The following is a 20,946-nucleotide window of genomic DNA, read 5'->3' as shown; positions in this document are numbered from 1 at the left end:
AAATTTCCAAGACTCAGGGGGATGACAACATTCTCTGAGGAGAACATGCAGCAAACATTCTAAGTGAGAGGTTTTAAAATGAATTCGAAATGGATTATGAAACACTGTCCCCAGTAACATATGAGTTGTGTGAATCAGATTAACTGAGGGGAGGAAACTTCCTCATGAACTGAGGTCTTAAAGAAAGCCTCTAGTTTGCCCTATTTTGCAGGTTAAAAGCTTAGTCTAAGACAACTTAAAATTGTACTATTTATGCTTGCTCTTTACTAAAAGAAAGAGAAAAACAGCAATATCAAAGTCTTTTTTAAAAATAATCTTATAACTATACTGTTTTGCCCAGGTTTTTAAAGAGAGATGTTATCAGGTTTTATTATACAGTTTTGATAGCAACATATTATATGAAATCATCTTCATAAATTTTGTATTAAGGTAGCAGCGCCAGTACCTGAAATTGATTCAAAAGGCTTAAGATACTCAATTACTTTTTAACAGTTACACAATGCAGTGACTTATATCTTCTATTTCACAAGAATTTGATGATGTAACATCATTGTAATTGATTCATTTTCTCAATTAAATAAAGCTACTGTGCTTTTCTTTATATGAATGCCACATAGACCATAGAGTTAGATGTATTATCTCCTTTTTCTGTCTCAGATATATTGCCGTAAAGGCTGTATTCTGTTCCTCTGTTAATTCCACCAGAAAATTTAATGCCACAGTCATATTTTTAAAATTCTGAACTGCCATGTACTCGGCTGTATTTATATTAGGCATATTTTTCACTGCTAAACTCTTTGTTGTTTACCTTTTTCAAGATCACATTACTGTACAGGCACAGCAACCATAAAACAGACCCGAACAGTCAACCTCCAGTCATTGCCTCTGCTTTTGCACACAGTTCATGAAAAAGTGAAGCCCCTAGTTTTATAGCACATTAAAAGTGGAAGCAAAGGTCCTCAATATAAAATGTTGGCTTTGTGAATGCCTATCTTTATTCTGGGTCTGCCTTCGAAATGCTTAGCTGTGAGAGCAGAGTTCAGAGGAACACAATAATATTGTTAGGGCTGATGTACTGTCTGCACCTCACAACATATGAAATGCTGTTTATAACTAACTTGTCCAAGCCCTCATTCCTGCTTATACATTTTGCGTGTATTGAGTGTTTTCTATGTCTAACTAGTACTTTGGGACAATGAGAGAACAATAATTGTTCCAGTCACACACTTTGTTAATCAGTTTCTAGAACTAGTAGCATTTTGATAGACTAATTAAATGAACCTCTTCCCTTTTCTGGGCATAGATTTTTTTCTTTCATTAGCTGTTAGATTCAAGATTTAAAACCACACTAATAGGGGATAGTTATGTCTCATTCCGATGTAAGACAGACTCTTATGTGTTTAAATGGGGGAAGAATGACTTCATAAAAGGCAGCCACAAGTACCAGTTAGGTCTTGGTATTATTACAGTAACATTTATCATATATTTCCTTACAAGGACTATCTAGTTAGCAATTAGAAAACTCTTATAACATGACTTATGACTGTGAAAAATGATGCTAGAAAGGAAATTGCCCATGTAAAAGTTTGCTTGTGGGGCCTCAACTATTTAGCCAATGACTCTGGTGATAAAAAGCAATTTTGGAAGTCTCACTTTATGCTTCGCTCTCTGTAGAGGAGCTTTTTACATAAGGGGTAAAACAGACCTTGCTACCAGCCCCTTTTACATTATATTCAGAGGCACAATCAGAAAACTAAAATGAAGCTACCTATGTAACTTAGAGAAGACACCAGCTATCTATAGCTTTCATTTTCTCCTTTACTCTCTGAAATTATGGTTTGCCCTGCAGCTCTTGTCTGTAAGATTTATGTATGACCTAGGTCAGATCTTCCAATATCAGTTGACAAATTTTCTCTTTACATATTTACATATTTACTGCTTTTCAAGCTTGTATTATTTTCTCTTAAATAGAAAGAAGAAATATAAAATTAAATCATATGGTTGGAATTTTTAAAGAATAGCATTTTCATTTGTTGTGCTACTGGCATCACATTCTAGCTTTCTTTTTTCTCTTTTTTTTTTTTGAGACGGAGTCTCACTCTGTTGCCCAGGCTAGAGTGCAGTGGCGCAAGCTTGGCTCACTGCAAGCTCCGCCTCCCAGGTTCACACCATTCTCCTGCCTCAGCTTCCTGAGTAGCTGGGACTACAGGTGCCCACCACCAGCCCAGCTAATTTTTGTATTTTTAGTAGAGACGGGGTTTCACCGTGTTAGCCAGGATGGTCTCGAAATCCTGACCTCGTGATCCACTCGCCTCGGCCTCCCATAGTGCTGGGATTACAGGCGTGAGCCACCGTGACTGGCCTACATTCTAGCTTTCAGTGTTGAGTTCTTTATTCTTTTTTTTTAAACTTCAAATTTTAGGAGCTGTGGCTATTTTGCAAGGACTCTCTTTTCAAATCAGATGCATGAAGCTATAACCCTGGCTAAATATAAACAGGGATTATGGAAAACTGAGACATTCATATTCTAAATGAAGAATTATGATCTAAAGTATTTATGAAGGGAAGGAACCCCAGAGATGATTTAGTTCAATCTACTCACTTTGCTTTAAGGAAGCTGAGGCTCAAAGGGGAGCAGCGCCGAAAGTCATAGATAGTGCCTGGCCTGACCCTGACAGTTGGGTTAGGAGGCTGTCCACTGTGAGAAAAATGCATGAACTTTGGAGTGAGAAAGACCCCTGGGATTCTACTCAGATGCCCATGGTCCCCAGAAGCCCCCTCCCTTCAGTGGGGCTTAGAGCTCTCGTCTACAAAGTGAAGGAATGAGCTAGAGAAGCCAGAGCTTCCTATTCAGGAGCCATGTTCATTTTTCCTACCCAAGGAAGAAATGGTACCAGCAATCAATCTAATTTTATCTGGCACTGTGTGGGTATTAAAACTTAGGGAAATACCACTTCCAATCCAGTACAACTTGCAAAAACAAAGTGTCCATATCTCAAAAAGCCTTCAATGAGAAAAACAAAACCACTGCTACAGGATAAGCTTTATATACATTGCCTAGTACCACTACCTTAAAAAGCTCCCAAACAAATTACTTTTAAATAAAGGAAGAGAACAAAATTTACTATGGCTAACTACAAATGGGACTTTTGGCAAACTGATATGTGAAGATACTAAATGCATTAAGAGACAAAATAAATGGATAATATATACTACTTCCAATAATTTCAGGTGAACACATATAATTCACTTTGCAATCCTATCTCCCCTGTTCATCAGCCTTTGTCCTTGCTCAAGTTCTTATCATGTCTGTGCGTCTATTAGTATATTTTCACGGGACCTAAAAAAGTCACAAGAGGATTTAGCAGGCAGCTACTCAATAGGTTATAAGAAAGAAACAATGATTCTCACATTCTAAGATCTACTCACTGGCACCTTCTTTCTGGCCCAAATCTCAGACTCCAGCTGGGGTGCTGTATTCAGGAGTAACCAGTTTTGAAAAGCAAAAACTGCATATCCCTCAATTTAGCAAGCAGCTAGGTAGGACAGAAAGGCTTTAAGATGCCTACAGGAGGGCACAGCTCTGATGGGACCAGACAGAAAATCATCACAGCCATAAATTAGTTTACTTGGCTCTCACTGCTTCCTGAGTATCAAGGACAATGCATTTTCACACAAAATACAACAGCTGGAGCATTGAGGTACAGCGAAACATTATTCATTCGCTGGGTCTGCCAGTCAGTGAGCAGGAAAAAAAAAGGCCTGGCTGCCAGTTCATACTGTTTTATCCTTTGTGTATTTAAAATTGACATAGCGCATGTCCAACCCCACATAGGTGTATAAGAGCCATAGTAAATCTTCCTCTTGGTAATTGCACATTTTAATGTTTAAACTTGAGTTCTGCAAGGAAAGCAGGGGCTTAGAATTGTAATTTAAAATGATTGATGTGAATTATAAAATCTTTTTCCTAATGGTACGAGGTCTGGCCACAGAGTCCATTAAGTACCTAACTTTGAAGAAGATTTTAGACATTTGCCATATCAAACTTTTGTCCTTTCTTTGTCCCAAAAGAAGGGTGGCCTTATTTCAGAATCCAGTTTAAGAATATTAATTGTGTGTGGAGACAGGGGAAAGGGGCAACTGGGGGAAGGAGGTGTTGCTTTTTCTGAGAAAGGTCCTTTAGACTACCCTACTCTTTATGGTGAAATAAATCTGCTACAGCAACATTTTAATGTTTCAAAATGTCTGAGACGGTTTTTCTGGAGCTTTCATTTCGTTTGCACCTCTGTTAGCTTAAATCCTCTACATGATGTTGGAAGTCACCTAGTATAATTATTTGCCTAATGCAGAAATTCACTTTATAATATTCCAAACATATAGGTATTCTGTCTTTGCTACAAGACTTCCAATGATGAGATTCCAATGATTCTCTTTTGGGCAGATGAAACCGTCAACAAAGTTCTTTCTTGGCCAGGTGCGGTGGCTCACACCTGTAATCCCAGCACTTTGGGAGGCTGAGGCGGGAGGATCACAAGGTCAGATCAAGACCATCCTGGCTAACACGGTAAAACCCCGTCTCTACTAAAGATACAAAAAATTAGCCGGGCATGGTGGCAGGCACCTGTAGTCCCAGCTACTCGGGAGGCCTGAGGCAGAAGAATGGCATGAACACGGGAGGCGCAGCTTGCAATGAGCCGCGATTGCGCCACTGCACTCCAGCCTGGGCGACAGAGCGAGACTCCCTCTCAAGAAAAAAAAAAAAAAGTTCTTTTTGGGCTGGGGGTGGTGACTCACGTCTGTAATCCCAGCACTTTGGGAAGCCGAGGCGGGCAGATCACCTGAGGTCAGGAGTTCAAGACAAGCCTGGCCAACATGGTGAAACCCCATCTCTACTAAAAATACAAAAATTAGCTGGGTGGGGTGGCAGGTGCGTGTAGTCCCAGCTACTCAGGGGGCTGAGGCAGGGGAACTCTGCTTGAACCCGGGAGGAGGTTGCAGTGAGCTGAGATGATGCCACTGCCTTCCAGCCTGGGTGACAGAGTGAGACTCTGTCTCAAACAAACAAAAAAAGGAGTTCTTTCTTATTCTGAATCCAAGAAGTATGTCTTTCTAGAAGATGTGCCCATGATCTGGAGCTATGGCATATAAGTTTAAAGACAGCTTTCCACATATTTGAAGATAGCGGTCATATCTCCACAATGTTGTCTTTCTTGAATAAACATCCCTGTTTTCTTCCTTATGATCAGTTGGTATCTTGGTTGCCCTCTATCCTTCTCCCCTTTACTACTAAGGATACTCCAACAACACTCCCCCACCCCCAAGAAGCCCGTGTGTTCCATGGGAAGATGACTTTGCCCCCAGTTCTAGGGTATGGTAGGTGGTTCAGGCCTAAATTAGCCAGCAACATCTAAATCCCCTGGGCACAGGGAGTTGAACTGGTCCAATCAAACTGCAGGCTAAGAACTTTGGTTGCCTCTGAGGAAAAGAGACCTGCTGTTCCCCTCTCAGACAGGACGTAGGTTGCTCCAGGAACCCCAGTAACCATTCTTGGTCTGTGAAGGAAGAAGCCTACTAATGAGAGAACCGAATGTGACTTGCTGAGTCAAGTCCCAGCTAAAACCAACAAGCAAGACTAGGCTTTTCAGTCATGCAGTCCAGTAATTTCCCCTTGTGGTTAGGGCTCCTTTGAGTTGAGTTTTTCTGTTACCTGAACCTGAAAGTTGCCTGAAGAACCCAGGCATGATTTCCCATTCTCCACCACTACAATTACGTTCGTCTGAATTCGTTTCCATATGTGTATGTTCCTCATAAAGTATGACACCCACACCTAAACACAGACCTCGGATTGACAGGCTTAGATCACCATGTTTTGGGCCCGATACACCAGACAGCAGAGACTCAAGGAGGTTAAAAGTGCATTCACTGTTTTTTTTGAGACGGAGTCTCACTTTGTCACCTAGGCTGGAGGGCAGTGGCGCGATCTCAGCTCACTGTAACCTCCACCTCCCGGGTTCAAGCAATTCTCCTACCTCAGCCTCCTGAGTACCTGAGATTACAGGCGCATGCCACCATATCTGGCTAATTTTTGTATTTTTAGTAGAGATGGGGTTTCGCCATGTTGGCTAGGTTGGTCTTGAACTCTTGGCCTCAAGCGATCCACCTGTCTCAGCCTCCCAAAGTGCTGGGATTATAGGCGTGAGCCACCATGCCAGGCCATGCATTCACATTTCTGATAGCCCTATCACACAGTTGGCTCAAATGAGAGAAAGCAGAGAAGTATATACATCTTACAGGTTTATATACTGAAAAAGATATCAGAGACTGAAAAGGAAACACTTTTTTTTTTTTTTTTTGGAGACAAGGTCTCACTCTATTGCTCAAGATGGAATGCAGTGGTGCAATCATAGCTCACTGCAGCCTTGACCTCCCTGGACTAAAGTGATCCTCCCACCTCCGCCTCCTGAGTAGCTAGGACTACAGGTGTGTGCCCACCACTCCTGGCTATTTGTTTTGTGTGTATTTTTTTTAGAGACGGGGTTTTACCATGTTGCCCAGGCTGGTCTTGAACTCCTGACCTCAAGTGATTCACCCACCTCAGCCTCCCAAAGTGTTAGGATTACAGGTGTGAGCCACCGCAGCTGGCCCTATACTCTTCTATTTCTGATGTGTTTCATACTGACAGAGTATTTGAGAGTCAAAATGAGTGAATGATAAAAGCAATTACAGAATCTGGACAGTCTGAAGATGTTTCTATCTGTTATTTCTCCCTTTTTATTTGTTTGGCTGAGGAGAGGCCTGGCTAATGCTGAAGTAGAATTATAGACTCCTGGGGTCTGAAAAAAACCTTAAAGATTTAAAAATCTAACCTGGCTCCTCATCCCTATCTAATGTTAAATCCCTCCTTCATTGCACCCCTGCTGATGGGGCTTCTGTCTGAATTCATCTGGTAAAGGGAAGCTTACTGTCTTCTGACTGACCCTTCCATCCCTTGCCCCATTTCTACCCCTCTGACAGTACAAATCTACATTTTCTCTGACATGAGAACCTTCAAAGTCTGAAGACAAGTTGTCACATCTCCTCAGAAGGTGTTATGCTCAGGTATTCATGCTGGCAGGGTACAGTGGGAGGATGGGACATGGAAGAAAAGAAAGGGGCCAAAACAATTGATTTAGAGCCTCAGAATTTGTGTTCTTGGTTCCCTGTGATTGCAAAATTTGCTTTGCCAATATGTAAAAAGTAAACTTGGGCTACATAATTACTTTATCAATTTCATATCCTTATGCTATGCCAGGCACTGCAGTAGACTCCAGGACCCAAAAGATGGATAGAATACAATTGCTGGCCCACAGAAAGCAGTGACTTAGTAAAGGTTCCTGAAACCTAGTAGCAGAGTTAAGATTTAAACACAGGTCTTGCACTCTTCTCTAAAAATCACTCAGTATTTGGACAAAATACAACTCTCTGGAGTTTTGCTTTCTTCCCTCAGGGCTCTATAGATTTCTAAGACAGCTTCTCCACATCCTTCCAACCCCTAAAGCTCCCTACTACACGGTGATGTTTCTAGGCATTGTAAGAAAGGTTGCTGCATTGGTTTTGGTTCCACATATCATTGAATTTTTTTTTTACCATGATATATTTGGATGTGGCTGACTGAGATTTTGAGATCAGCTATAATTGCAGCATAACATTACATGGTTCATACAGGATGAGGAGGGAAAGAATCTTAAAATTGGCCAGGTGCAGTGGCTCACCCCTGTAATCCCAGTGCTTTGGATGGCCAAGGTGGGTGGATCACCTGAGGTCAGGAGTTTGAGATCAGCCTGGCCAACATGGCGAAACCCCATCTCTACTAAAAATACAAAAATTAGCCAGGTGTGGTGGCACGTGCCTGTAATCCCAGCTACTAGGGAGGCTGAAGCAGGAGAATTGCTTGAACTTGGGAGGAGGAGGTTGCAGTGAGCCGAGACTGCGCCACTGCACTCCAGCCTGGGTGACAGAGTGAGACTCCACCGCAAAAAAAAAAAAAAAAAAAAAAAATTAAAAAAAAATATATACACACATATATATAGTCACACATAATCTTGTGAATTAACGTGTCTTACTGGCTTGACTGTAAATGAAATTCAAAATAGATTTAAACAAAATAAGGCATGGATCAAGAATGAACTGGATAAAGTTTGTTTGACTTTCTTTCTTTTATCTCTTTTTTGTTTGTTTTGAGATAGGGTCTCACTCTGTTGCCCAGGCTGGAATGCAGTGGCACGATCATAGCTTATAATAGCCTGGACCTCCTGGGCACAAGTGATCCTCCCTCCTCAGCCTCCTGAGTAGCTGGGACTATAGGCATGTGCCACCACACCTAGCTGATTTTTAAATTTTTTGTAGAGACATAGTCTCCCTGTGTTGCCCAAGCTGGTCTTAAACTCCTGGGCTCAAGCGATTCTCCTGCCTTGGGTTCCCAAAGTGCTAGGATTACAGGTGTAAGCCAGCACACCTGGCTCCAATGTTTGATATTTGATTCAGAGTTTTACTTCATAACTCCCATATTTTGATATAGGTACAATCAGATTTCAGTAAACTCCAAGGAAGTAATCGGGGGCAGATGGTGATGAGCAAGAGGGCTGAAGGTATGGACAGGAGGAGGAAGCTGCTCATCCAAGGTGAAAGCAGACCACAGAAGTATCCTGTTCAGCATTTTTCAGACTCTATTTACCAAATAACTTTGTTCAAATAAGATATTACTTAGATGCATTTAAAAATTACCAGACAGAAGCAGAGCTGCTCGTGTGGTTGTGTGTATGTGTGTGTGTGTGGACCCCATCCCCTCTATGCATTGTCTACCCACAATTCTGCAAATCACTAACCTAGGGCATTTCCATTATTTTCCAGGTGAGGAGGCTGAAGTCCAAAAAGAAAGAAGGTCAAGCAACTAATAATAAAAGCGAAGACCAGAACTCAGGTTAGCTCTGTCCGTGTATTTGGGTGGAAATCATATACTGTTAGTGACTTAATTTGTCACTTGTTCGGTGTGTCATTTGCTGCCTCCTATGCCCTCTACCCTGAATCACTGAGTGTTTCCAGCTGCCTGGCTACCAAGAAGGCATAGGGCTATCCAAAGAGCACGGCCTGGAACTTTCTTTCGTTTAAAGGATTTTACCAACTAGACCTAGAGTCCAGGTCTCCTCATACCTTATGCCCAGAAGAGTGCTTTCTGCAACTTGTTTCTGAACAGAAAATAAAACAACACAAGCTTCATTACCCCTTCGGTCTCTCCTCCTCTGAACCTGTAGGCCAATAGCTTCTTCTCTCATAAGACTACTCCAGGCTGAGTATGGTGGCTCACCCCTGTAATCCCAGTACTTTGGGAGGCTGAGGCAGGCAGGTCACCTGAGGTCAGGAGTTCGAGACCAGCCTGGCCAACATGGCGAAATCTCATCTCTATTAAAAATACAAAAATTAGCCGGGTATGGTGGTGCAATCCTATAATCCCAGCTACTTGGAAGGCTAAGGCAGGAGAATCACTTGAACCTGGGAGGCAGAGGTTGCAGTGAGCTGAGATCATGCTATTCCACTCCAGCCTGGGTGACAGAGTGAGACTCAGTCTCAAAAAAAACAAAACAAAACAAACAAAAAAAAACCTATTCTATTCCCCAAGCTGTTCTTTCCTTTTCCGAGTGGTGGTTACCATCTGCAGACCTTGATGTGTGCATCCTAACAGTCCACACTTGGTTCCAATTGGCTGCCTTGGTTACCCAAAATTCCTTGGAGATGACACCTTGGTTCTGTGCATAAACAGACAACTGCCTCCTTTCCTGGCTCCTAGTGGTCTCTGGGACCCTCTTTCCACCTGGTGTGTCCTGGCAATCTCCAGTCCTAAATCGAATCAGCTCTTTGCTCCTTTTAGGCAACTCATTGATTTTTCAATAAACTTAGCTGTCTGTTTTATTGGCACTGAAGAGGGTTGGGTTCTTAGCATCATTAACATTTTAGTTGAGGAAGAATTCCCAAACCTCCCAGGCATTAATCCATAACTGTTAAACATCTAAAAAGTAATCTGTGCTCAAGCAAAGCTCGGCCAGGTCGGTCTCCTTTTTAACTTGGAAGTCAATGAGCCCCTATCCCCAAATCTACCCAAGTTTTCCATACTGAATGGTGATAAGTAAAATACTAGAGTATGATAAAGGTTGATGTCTTTGTCTGGTGCTGCTGCTACTACTGCTGTTGAGGACCATTCTCCCCCCAGGGATCCATAGCCAGTCAGCAATTACCTGGCAGGCACAGAGCATCCTGGGACAGTAATTTTCATCTCTGCAGACATACCAGTTGGAGGCAGTACTTGAGTGGATGTGTGTGTGAAATAAGGATGGTCATTTAGGCTCACAATCTCTGGATGCCTTATCTTACTTTCTCCCCCACCATCCCTCTAGAGTAAAAAGACCACTGCACTGTGAGTGGGAGACATTCTGGCCCTGTTGCTGAATACCTGGTAATCACGAGTGAGTCATTTAATGGCTGTGAACTCCTGTTTCCTCGTCTGTAATCTAAGAGTTGGACTAGATTGTTGTAAGATCTCTTCACATGCTGAAATCCTATGATTCAAAAAAATAGCAGACTGCATCAATAAAAGCAAAGGGAAAGAAGTGGAAGGTCTAGTGGACCGCAGAGCTTAAGAGGGAGAGATAATGGCAAACCTGCCATGTGAAAGCTGGACTGAACACCAAGTTCATTACTTTAACTTTCAATTCTATTTCTGGGGGCTAAATTGATCATTTAAAAATTGTAAGGGAATCATGGTCCCCAGTAACTGAACTAAAAATGACGAGATTCTGTATATAATTCTATATATTATGATGGTGATTGTGAATGATAAATTATAACTCAAAAAAGAAAGACTGTAAAGAAAGGCTCTTGTGGGATCAGAAAAATAATTCATTTTAGTCCTACCTGGTGTGAGACATGGTCATATATTTTCAGAGTTACATAGGTAAATCCCTAAAGAACTTTCTGGAAATATAAATAATACTAATATTACCTAGCTCTTGTTTACCACCTTATATTTTTCAAAGTGCTCCCTTAGGCATTAGTCCATTTGATCATGACAATTTCTCCCCAGCAGTCTAGAAAATGCCCTGTGATATACGAAGCCAAATTCTAGAGGGTGGCAGGGAACCCCTCTGGGGCATGTGCCAACTATCTTCAGGGGCAGAGACCTTAAAATGCAATCGCTTCCAACCTCAGATTAGCCTCAGTCATGTCAAGGGGACTCACAAAATTCTCAAACCCAATTTCTCTATCTGGTCCCTGCTACACTTGTCATCTCCATCCTGACACATAAACTCCCTCCTCTACCATGCTCCCCTCTCTTTTCTTACTTCCTTCCCACAGTTACTTTAAAAGTTACCTAGAAGAATTGTTAAACTGTTAGGGAAATGAAAGTAACAACAGTAGTACTGTTAAAGTACTGGAAGGACATATGCTGCTTTAGACCTTTATCTTTCACCAGATGAACCTCCTTTGGACTTGAGTACCTAGCACATCCTTTCCCATGCTTCTTGCAAAGGGAGAGAAATGGAAGGCTTCCTGGACCACAGAGCCTAAGAGGGAGAGATAATAGCAAAGCTGCCACGTAAAAGCCAGACTGGACACCAAATTCATTATTATGACTTGGTGTCCAAGTTCATGACTTTAACCTTCTATTCCATTTCTGGGCTAAACTGATTATTTAAAAATTATAAAGGAACCATGGTCCTGTCCTTCTTGCCTCAAAGCCTTGGCTCAAGCATCAGCTATCCACTCTGTGAAACCTTCTTGGTTTCCTGAAGTGAGCTGAACACTCCCTTTTCCTCTTGAGGTCAGAGCATCCCATCTCCTGGAGGACTCCTTTTATATCAACTGCCATTGGTTTTATGTTTTTCTTCCAACTGGACTGGACTCTTCTGAGAGCAGAGGCCGCATCTGTTTCATTTTTGTGCTCCTAGTACTTAGGCACAGAGTAGGTGCTCAATGACAAATAACGTTGAATTGAAATGTATGTCATACAATAGTTTAGAAGGTACTACAGAATCAAACCAACATGAGGTTAGTGCTTTCAAACAACACACGAATCACAAACCTATCTGGCCAAATACAGATATCTCAATTGAAGTATTAACAAGTAATTTATCTTTAATGAAGAATTTCACATTTCTAAGCTACCCACACTTTGGGGATGATTTCTCTTCTATTTCTGCTCTATTTTAAGGATATACTAGGAACCCACCTCCTGTTTCTGGCATAGGCTAAGCAAATAAAATAATGAGACTTCTTGATAAGTATGCAAGATATGGAGAATAATTTGACACTGGCAATTCAAAAATTCCTAGGAAGAAGTAAATGTGTATAAGTGAACATCTTCATGTCACTCAAATTTCGTCTCTGCATTTTTATGGAATATAAATCTGATTTTATGCTTGAAATATCAGGATATTTTAAATGTCTATATCCTAAATAGTGAGAACAAAAGTAAAATTAATTAAAACATATAGACTAGACATCTGTTTAGAAAAAAAATTGCATGCATATTGCCCCTTTAAACTCTTGCAAATTAAAGCTGAGTACCTGAAGTTTGGGGTGATTACTCATTGCTATTTTTTCCTTGATTAAAGACCTCACACACAAAAAACTGTGTATTTAAAAATTTACTTAAATCCTTGATGTTCCAAACTTCAAAAAGTTTATGCAACATAGGATAGATTCTAATACTTCTTTTCAAAGAGTGCACACTTTTTAGGTATTTTGCAATTCCAGGCGTGATCAGCAAACATAAATAAGAAAATGAGGCCGGGTGCGGTGGCTCAAGCCTGTAATCCCAGCACTTTGGGAGGCCGAGACGGGCGGATCACGAGGTCAGGAGATCGAGACCATCCTGGGTAACACAGTGAAATCCCGTCTCTACTAAAAAAATACAAAAAAAAAAACTAGCCCGGCGAGGTGGCGGGCGCCTGTAGTCCCAGCTACTCGGGAGGCTGAGGCAGGAGAATGGCGTGAACCCGGGAGGCGGAGCTTGCAGTGAGCTGAGATCCGGCCACTGCACTCCAGCCTGGGTGACAGAGCGAGACTCCGTCTCAACAAAAAAAAAAAAAAAAAAAAAAAAAAAAAAAAAAAAAAAAAAAAGAAAATGATATCTGTGGTCTAAATTTAACATTGAATACAAGACATTAGTAAACAATCAACATTAGAATTAGTAACAATATATTAGTCAAAGGCTTTTAAAACACAAATAAAATTAAGTGTAAAAACTCAAGTACTTCAACATTAGCATTTGAAAAGTGTTTAATGTTTCTAAATAGTTTTTTTTTTTTTTTTTTTTGAGACAGAGTCTTGCTCTGTCGCCCAGGCTGGGGTGCAGTGGCCGGATCTCAGCTCACTGCAAGCTCCGCCTCCCGGGTTTAGACCATTCTCCTGCCTCAGCCTCTCGAGTAGCTGGGACTACAGGCGCCCGCCACCTCGCCCGGCTAGTTTTTTGTATTTTTTAGTAGAGACGGGGTTTCACCGTGTTAGCCAGGATGGTCTCGATCTCCTGACCTCGTGATCCGCCCGTCTCGGCCTCCCAAAGTGCTGGGATTACAGGCTTGAGCCACCGCGCCCGGCCTTTAAATAGTTTTAAGAACATACGCTTTCTACTCTATTCTGAAACACATACTCTATCCAGAGCACAATTTATTACTGCAAAATAAATGAATGTTTAAAAGACAGTCTGTCAATTGAAAAAAACAAAACACATTAAAATAGCACGTTTCCAAGCCAAGTTAAACAAAATATTTTCTCCTTGACAAGCTGCTTACATTTAAATGAAAACAAGGCAAATCTGGTCAATAATATGGATTGCATATAATAAAAAGGACCTTAGATCATGTTAATACAAGGATCAGAAAGCAGTAACTTCAATTAAAACTACCCAATTATTTAGCAAACTTTCAGATGCAGCAAATAAATTAATCAGTTTTAAATGAAAGTCCTCAGATAAGTAGCTTTTTGACCTATGAGTAAGTCTCACTAGCAGCAGTTACAGCAAAGCAAGAATCTGCTGAAGCAAGGCAAAGCTCCCAAATCAAACATGTTATTGGTAATCAAAAAGCATTTGCAAAACGTATTTCCTTGGTTAATAGCAGGAGGTTCTGTAGCAAATGCCACCTACAGCTCCTCTCACACTTTGATATGTAGTGTATACGGGTTGAACACACATTTCTCTTACCCAAGAATGACAGAAGTATCTTGGTTTTAACAACAGGGTATTTTCATTTCTGAACTATCCTGTAGAAGGTGCCAGTCATTATATCATTAAGAATGCATATATTTCGCTTATTATCTACCTATGTTTACCTAGTATTGGGATTTAAGAATGCCTCTTTGAGACAAGCAATATGTCATCATTTTGTTCAGCTAACAGGCCTGACAGCCCTGTCTCCTTGAGTTAAGAAAAGTAAATCTCTATTTTGTACACTGGTGGCAAAAGCTGGCAGAATAAATGAGAATTAGCCAATTGGTAGTAAAAGTTTCTGATCCCAAAGATTCAGACTTTCCTTTGATCCTAGTCCTAATTATTCTGTTTGGCCAGATGATGGTATTTTTTTTCTAATAAAAGTGATCTTCTCCGCATACTGCAATAATTTATTTGAATGCCATTCTTATGTGTTTTTAACAAATAACATCACTATTCACTATTTCTCTCATCTTTTTGATCCTTTTTTACTACTTATCATCTTATTTGAAACAGATTTTTAACAGATAAACTTGATCGTTACAAGAATATCTTGCTTGCATTTTATTCAAATAATTCTTAAAAACAGCTTAAAAAGCCGTTTGGAATAACATCAAGCTTGCCATCAATCAAACGAAAAAATTCCGCTGGCGGTTGTATAAACATCAGATCAAGTCTGATGTCTTCAAGGATTTCAGAGTGAACCATAAAAAACTCCATTAACTTCTGACAAAGAATGCAAATTAATCACAACATGGGGTGAAATGAAATTAAAGGCTCTTTTCTAATCAATGACAAGGCAGGATGAAATATTTGTTACTCTCTCTGCACTCAGACTGCCTAGGATGTTTGCACTTCCCTTGCAAAGCCCCAAATGTAAGGTGTGAGTACAGATTCACCCACAGTCGCTGTTGAGCGCCCTCCTCCCCGCAGAGCTATCTGCTTACAAGTCGTGGAGATTCACAAAACACACTAATCATCCGAATCTCAGGTGCATCCAATTTGTTATTCACACTCTCCCATGCCAGTGAAAAGCCTGGCGCAGACAGATGCACCAGGAACCCTAAATGACAGTTTTGGCCTCCGGAAGTACGATCACTACAGCAAAATCTAGTACAGCCTCCAGGTGAAATGTCTGGAGCTCCATATGGAGCAGGGAAAATTAACAACAAGATGAAAATCACTGCAGCAGCGGGGAGTCAGAATTTTTGAAAAAAAAAATGAAATTTAAAGATGAAGAAAGAGAAGTAATAAATTAATGGGGTGTGAAAACATTCAAAGCTTTACAATACCAGGGGCACTATTTGCTCAGATTTTTTCCCTTTTTTTAACTTCAGGTCATTTTGATGTAATTTATTAACCAAGATCAGGAATTGCAGCCAAAAGAAGAACAGTATTTTTATACATGCAAAAGTACTTTAAATACATTTGTGTCTGTATTATCTTCACTTTCCTGTGGCATCTTGCTTGCCAAATTTCCCAATGCCAGAGCTGATGCATCCCCTGAGAAGTCTCCTTAATGGATTTGCTATCATCCTAATGCAGGGCACTGTTGTAAAGTTTGAATGAAGGATGACAATTTTTAGCAGGCAATCCTTTTCATTTCTCCTAAATTATGGTGTCATTAAACAAACCATTGCCCACCATTATGTTTTTTAAGTCAACTGAATTTGGATCTACATGATTAACTATAGGCAGCTCCAGTCCTTGTCTAGACCTTCACATCTTTCCAGATTACTATTAAAGCTAAAATGTTCCAGAAATTGAGAAACTGCAAGATATTTTAAAATGCAATTTTTCATTATCCTATTGCAGAATATGCTTCATAAACACCCATAATTTAATGGCACTGGGGTCAGTGAGGGCTCTGGGGCCCTCTGGATCTCCCATTATTCTGCTAAATACATGGTAAGAAAAGCAAAAGGGATCTGGGGAATGGTCTTGTCACCATGCACAATGGCACAACCTTCCAGTGCTCAGCATTTCTCATCTATACAAGAGGCCTCCCTAGGGCAGAGAGGGCAAACTAGAAGGGTTGTAAGGCAGAGTGGAAAGGAGAACAGAGGGGTATGAATAGCCAAATGAATTAAGAAGTTAAGGAGCCAGTGAGTTGCCTTATTTGTCTGCAAGTCCTAGACCTAACTGTACCCATTCTTGCCCAAGGCAAGGAACTTTGCCTCTCTGAGCCTGAGTTGGCTCACCTAGAGGCTGGAAATAAGTCCCTGCAGGTAGAATGTACAGCCTGAGTCAGGTAACAGCCTGAGACTGGAACCCTATGTGGGAAAGGTACTAGATGAAGCCAAGACACCATTGGTTTTCCTGTTATTGGCAGTAGTAATAAGACTGTGCTCCTTATCTTTTTTTTCTTTAGAACCCTAAACCGCATGCCAATGAAGTTATGCAATCCTAAGGCCTAAAGGAAACTAAAATAGTGCTTTCAAATAACAAACAACTGACCCACAAAACAATGAAACTCATATAGAATGGCTATCTCAACAAAAACCTGGCCCTTTAACCTTTATGTTGCTCCCAGGGCACTGACTGTCCCTAGAGTCTTCCCAACACTCCTCCCTCTGCACCCTCACTGGGTACACACTGTGTCACCAGCAGGACGACTGGCTGCTAATGACGCTGTCAACAACACTAATGCTGAGCTGGGGGAAAGACGAGTCTTGAAGCCAGCCCCTCCTCCCCGCTTTACCCTCTGCTCATTTTATACTCTGCTCCAATTGTGACTGGCATGTTGCTAAGAACATCCTTTTACAACCTATGGTTAATAGTTGGGAAATTGTTTTGTGCTGCAGCCCAACATTTGATCCAGACGGGTGGCCCTTTGTACTTTTCAGAGTGGTTTCATATCCATAGTTTCATTTGATCAACCTACCGATAGGAGAGGTAGGCAGAATCCTCATTTTAGAGACGACGAAACTGACACCTCAGAGTTACAAAGCAACAATTAAGACCTGCGGTGAGACTGTGGTAGCACCTAATTCTAATTCTAATCTTCTGACTTGTGGTCCAGGGCTCCTTCCAATAGGCCACTCCTCTCAATTTGCCACTAGTGAAGACAGCTCAGGTCTGGTGCCCTGATTAGACTTTGGGTTCACAGCAGCGATTCCCTGGCACTGTCCCTAGTCCTAGGAACAATCAAATCAATGTGATCTTAAGGATATATGAAAGGCTTTCATGTGTTCTAGGATAAGACTAGTGAGTGACACTTAGGATGAGATAGTTCTCAGCTTGATAAATAGAACATTGCTTTGACCCTGTGGATGCTTTGTAAGATAGTGAGTTTCTTGTCACTGGAAGTGTTTAAGCAGTGTGAATGTTTGCTTTTCAGAGACACTGTACAGAAGTTTGATTTGATGATGTCTAAGACCCCTTCCAACTCTAAGAGTCTATGATTCACTCCTGCCTACTCCACTTGGGATTCAAAGAAACCAAACCAGCCATAGTTTTAACAGTGAGCAAATCAGCCATTCTGTTTGTCCAATTTATGAGGGGAGGCTCTTTCACAGAGTGGTAGGAGTTCAAATAACATAATGTGGGCCAAAGAGAAGGTGTTATTCCATAACTCAGCCTCTGTGACTCTATAAAAATACACATTTTTCTTTATGTGTTTTTTTTTGAGGACATAAGGGAGGGGTAGGAAAGGCACTTATAAAGTATCCTTTCCCAATCTTCAGCTTATAGTACAAAGCCTTTAAAATAAATGCCAACTCCACCAAAAGTCATTAGTGGTTCTAGCAACGACACACTCAAACTTCTGTTGAAAGACTTGGGAAATAGGCCTAATGGCATCAAAGCTGCTTCTATTATTTCAGAGAGAAGTACCAATTTGGTGACAACATTCTATCATGATTCAAGGAATACAGTTGTTTCCCACCCCCACTCTGGCATAAAGGTTGTTGCTAACTTAGGGAATTCAGCATAGTATTAGAATTTTCCAACTTCCACTTCACTGATAAAGATATATTTAGATATTCAGGAAAACCATACTGCAAAGGTAAATAGCCTCTTCTCAACTTCGACCACAGCCTTCATGTGCTTCAATAGTCAAATGTGATGGCAATTCATTTCTTAGACTCATCACCCATCAAATCTCACTGATTAATTACTCTAGACATTAGGAATCTCAATAATATTGCTACATTCTCAACGTTTGGAATTTTTACTGGATGGCTTAAAAGTTTTCTACTAAGATTTGTTTGAGAAATATATGGTATAGGGTTTGTGTGTTCATTTTCAAAATTTTAGGGGATTTCACAAATTGGCCAAACTGAATTGTTTAGAAATTACTGACAGAACAAGAAGCTTACCAAGATAAATATTCTAATGAGCTATAAATCCTGAAAATGTGATTTTAATTTGATGGGCTACCAAGAGCTAAGCAGCAAGGCTATATACACTAAAATCTCACTAAATGCCAGCATTCATGCCAAGCAACTGCATTTTAGATTTTTTCTATAAGGAAAATATTACATTTACACAAAAAAGTCTATGAATTTGAAAAGTGAGACTAACACTCTTGAACCTAACAACTTGGACAATTTCTCTTCCACTTATCTGATGGCTTTAACTGTGAAAGCAAAAGAATACGAAAGAGACATTTCATTGAGTAAAGGGTCTTTAAATGTCCACATTGGTACCAGGAGAATTTGCTTAAAACTGCTTATAAAGATGGTAGAGAGAATGAGCCCCATTCTATTATTCAATAACCATGTTTGTGATGCATCTGCATAATCTAACCATGCATAAATTAGTATGTGTAATACAACACTTATTTGCATAATAATGGCAAGTTAATAGATGCTTAAAGAGCAGAGACCAACACCACCTTTAAATCAGACATGCCTCCAGGCACTTTGGCCTGTACAGACCAAGATGCCAGAAAAACAGTGAACATCAACCAGAGGAAAACAGTCAAACCATTCATTTTTCATCCCTCTAGACATTTCACTTATTTCCCCCACACACTGGGGAATCATTTTCAAACCACAAAATAGCTTTATATTTTAGTGCTAGTACCCTTCTATAATAAAAATCTTAAAGAAATTTTAATGAAGATTAGAGTCAGCAATGCTAGTATAATGGACTGTTTTGTTTTCTTATAAATGTAGACAGGAAGGAGCAAAATACTTTTAAATAATATGTTCAAAATTATACTCATAAAATTGGGGGCCCATCTATTTGCCTAGCAAAAATAATGACCTAGATTAGATGCTTTCACCCTTTGTCTTAATCTTTTAACTAAAAAAATTTTAAGTGAGTTTAAGAGCTTAAAAAGCGTATCAAGAAAAGGCTGGCTCTCTCCTCCATCCTCAAAATGAGTACATGGTATTGGACCAGGAAAAAAAATAATCCCGAATGTCACACAAAGGAAAAGCACAATGATCACTTTCAACCTTTAACAAAGAAGAAAAAATCCAGTTGTTTAAAAAATCAAAAATCAATAGAGATTTCTAAACGACTCCTTAAGATACCACTTTTCAATTTAACAGGACAGATTTATTTGTATGTGACTCAAATGTTCACAATTGCTCCCTGCACCTTCATACATAGGAATGAATGTCACAGTGGCAAACGGCAGTAATGAACAATCTTACCTGAGGATATGGAAACCTCCCAAGAGCAAGCTGGGAAAGGAAATAATATTTGTCTAGTTATAGATTTGCATGCAGGGCAGATCTCCTTAAGACAGACATGTACTAAATTTCAGAACTGCATCCAGCAAATATAAAGAAGTTCACAACCTCAAATGTACAAACTAAATTATTGCTGTAATTACATTAAGAGCTGTATTTAGAATGGACATTTTCAATGGACTATGTTGCATCCCTGATATTTTAATAACAAAACATTATCCTTATGTGGTTTCCCTTAGTAATATTCTCAGTTGTATGGGCATTATCCACATTTACATGTGTGCGACAGTTTCTTCTAGACAGAGATGTAAAAACTCTTTGCTTTTTGTCTTGTAAAATGGGAACATCTAATTGTTACTAACCCACAACATTTTCAGTTACAAGTATAAATGAAGGGTCGTAGGAAATGGGGAATGGACATTATTATAAAATTGAAAACTGCGCCATTATTTTCATCTATTTGTTAAAGTTTTTTCATCCATTTTCTATCTACTAGTAGGAAAAATGGCCATTTCAAGCTTGTGAAGTCAGAACTGTAGGTCTAAGTCTGAAAGCTTCCAATCTAGCTTGATTTAAACTGTTCTGTTTTTGAGCCAGTCACTTAATTTTGATCCTTGAATCCTCACCTGTAAAAACAAAATGATCCAACCAGGAATAGGTTTGATATAAAGCAAAAAGACACAAACTGTTTTTTTGAGCCAGAGTCTTGCTCTGTCACCCAGACTGGAGTGCAGTGGCGTGACCTTGGCTTACTGCAACCTCCGCCTCCTGGGTTCAAGCGATTCTCCTGCCTCAGCCTCCCAAGGTAGCTGGGATTACAGGCACGCACCACCATGCCCAGCTAATTTTTGTATTTTTAGTAGAGATGGGGTTTCACCATGTTGGCCAGGCTGGTGTTGAGCTCCTGACCTCAAGTGATCCGCCTGCCTTGGCCTCCCAAAGTGCTGGGACTACAGGGTTAAGTCATTGCACCTGGCCAAAAAGATAAAATTTAACAAACATACAAAACCTATTTAAAGAAAATAGTGGCAAAACTTTGCAATTTTATAACGTGGCCCATCC

The 20,946-nt window shown here is 40.3% G+C and overlaps 2 protein-coding genes across 8 annotated transcripts in view; both read right to left on the bottom strand.

The window, feature by feature from the left end:
• PIAS1 (protein inhibitor of activated STAT 1) overlaps positions 1-1,720 on the bottom strand; it is a 465,384-nt gene extending 463,664 nt beyond the window's left edge. Inside the window, exon 1 of the mRNA XM_050796302.1 lies at positions 1,717-1,720. The gene's annotated coding sequence lies outside the window, so the exon portion shown is untranslated. The remainder of the gene's footprint in view (positions 1-1,716) is intronic.
• Positions 1-20,946, bottom strand: part of MAP2K5 (mitogen-activated protein kinase kinase 5) — a 261,654-nt gene that overhangs the window by 61,724 nt on the left and 178,984 nt on the right. For 5 of the 7 annotated variants that reach the window (XM_050796342.1, XM_050796344.1, XM_050796339.1 and 2 more), the window contains exon 17: positions 19,846-19,875. The exons of the other annotated variants lie outside the window; for them this stretch is intronic. In XM_050796342.1, coding sequence (XP_050652299.1) covers positions 19,846-19,875 — 30 coding nt within the window. The remainder of the gene's footprint in view (positions 1-19,845; positions 19,876-20,946) is intronic. 7 annotated transcript variants of the gene reach the window in all.

The sequence above is a fragment of the Macaca thibetana genome, chromosome 7, assembly GCF_024542745.1.
Source record: "Macaca thibetana thibetana isolate TM-01 chromosome 7, ASM2454274v1, whole genome shotgun sequence".
In the NCBI taxonomy this organism is placed as follows: domain Eukaryota; kingdom Metazoa; phylum Chordata; class Mammalia; order Primates; family Cercopithecidae; genus Macaca; species Macaca thibetana.
Note: the sequence above shows the minus strand (reverse complement) of the source record. Positions and strands in the feature narration are given on the sequence as shown.